Source organism: Brassica oleracea, chromosome C4, assembly GCF_000695525.1.
Source record: "Brassica oleracea var. oleracea cultivar TO1000 chromosome C4, BOL, whole genome shotgun sequence".
Classification (NCBI taxonomy): domain Eukaryota; kingdom Viridiplantae; phylum Streptophyta; class Magnoliopsida; order Brassicales; family Brassicaceae; genus Brassica; species Brassica oleracea.
In genome coordinates this window covers 45903955-45905088 of record NC_027751.1, presented here as the reverse complement: position 1 = coordinate 45905088, position 1134 = coordinate 45903955, and the positions used below count along the sequence as shown (strand labels likewise).

General features: G+C 46.7%; 1 protein-coding gene across 1 annotated transcript in view; it reads right to left on the bottom strand.

Moving 5' to 3' along the window:
• The window catches only part of LOC106339036, a 2307-nt gene extending 1378 nt beyond the window's left edge, over positions 1-929 (bottom strand). Inside the window, exons 1-2 of the mRNA XM_013777868.1 lie at positions 818-929; positions 46-231 (exon numbers count right to left, since the gene is read on the bottom strand). Of these exons, the coding sequence (XP_013633322.1) occupies positions 46-231; positions 818-929 (298 nt within the window). The remainder of the gene's footprint in view (positions 1-45; positions 232-817) is intronic.
• Between the last annotated feature and the right edge of the window lie 205 nt (positions 930-1134).

The window sequence follows — 1134 nt, the reverse complement described above, 5'->3', positions numbered from 1 at the left end:
TGTACCAGCTACCATTGTTGTTGATGAAGCACAGCTCTTCCTGACCTTCCAAACCCTCAACCTCAAGGACAATAGGTGGTGTTTCTTGGCTTGGGTTACCAACAAAGTGCAGCTGCTCTTGGGTGGCTTTATCAGCGATGAGGATGTATATCTTATCCTGTAGAGCCTTTAACTCCTTCCCTGTCTGCTTGTCATCTGTTCTGCTGCCTCTATCGTGGTCTCCACTGTAGACTGCGTCACTCTTTACCATGTTGTCAACCAGCTCCTCAGCATCCTCCTCAGTACTCCCCAAGAAGAACCAACTGCTAGCTGTATCCAGTTTGGCTCTGTACCTAGGAAGAACACCACGGTAGAATGTGCTCAGCAAGCTCTCCTTAGAGCAACCATGGTGTGGGCATTGAGCTTGGTAGCCCTTGAATCTCTCCCAGGCTTCACTGAATCCTTCCAAGCCCTTCTGTTGAAAGCTGGAGATCTCATTTCTCAGCTTAGCAGTTCTTGAAGTAGAGAAGAACTTCTCCAAAAATGCTTTCTTGCAGTCATCCCAGGTGGTTATAGAGTCGCTGGGTAGAGACTTCTCCCACTGACGTGCCTTATCCCCCAAAGAAAAAGGGAATAATTTGAGCTTTAAGGCATCTTCGTTCGGACACACCATTGGTCTTTGACAACCCACAGTAGCTGTCGAACATGTCCAAGTGATCAAATGGGTCCTCTAGAGCCAAGCCATGATACTTGTTGTTCTCGATCACGTTGAGGAGTCCTGATTTGATCTCAAAGTTATTGGCTGCCACAGCGGGTGCTCGGATTCCCAATCTATGACCATGAATGTTGGGACGGTCGTAAGTGCCAATAGGTCGAGCTGCTCGCTGTTGGTTTTGTGGAATGTTGTTAGCTCCATTGACGCCCGCATCATTTTGGGGTATGTCTCCCATATCAGTATCCAATCTCTGCAAGTGAGCCTGTTGCTCTTCTTCTCTTCTCTTTCTAGCACACTCTCTCTCTAAAACTCTGATGTCTGCAGCTCTTGGAACTAGGTTTGATGGACTCCTACTCCTCAAGTTCATACACCTGTAGATTAAAGGGAGGTGAAGAAGAATCAGTAACAAAGGAAAATAAAAATGACTTAGTCTCAAGCAA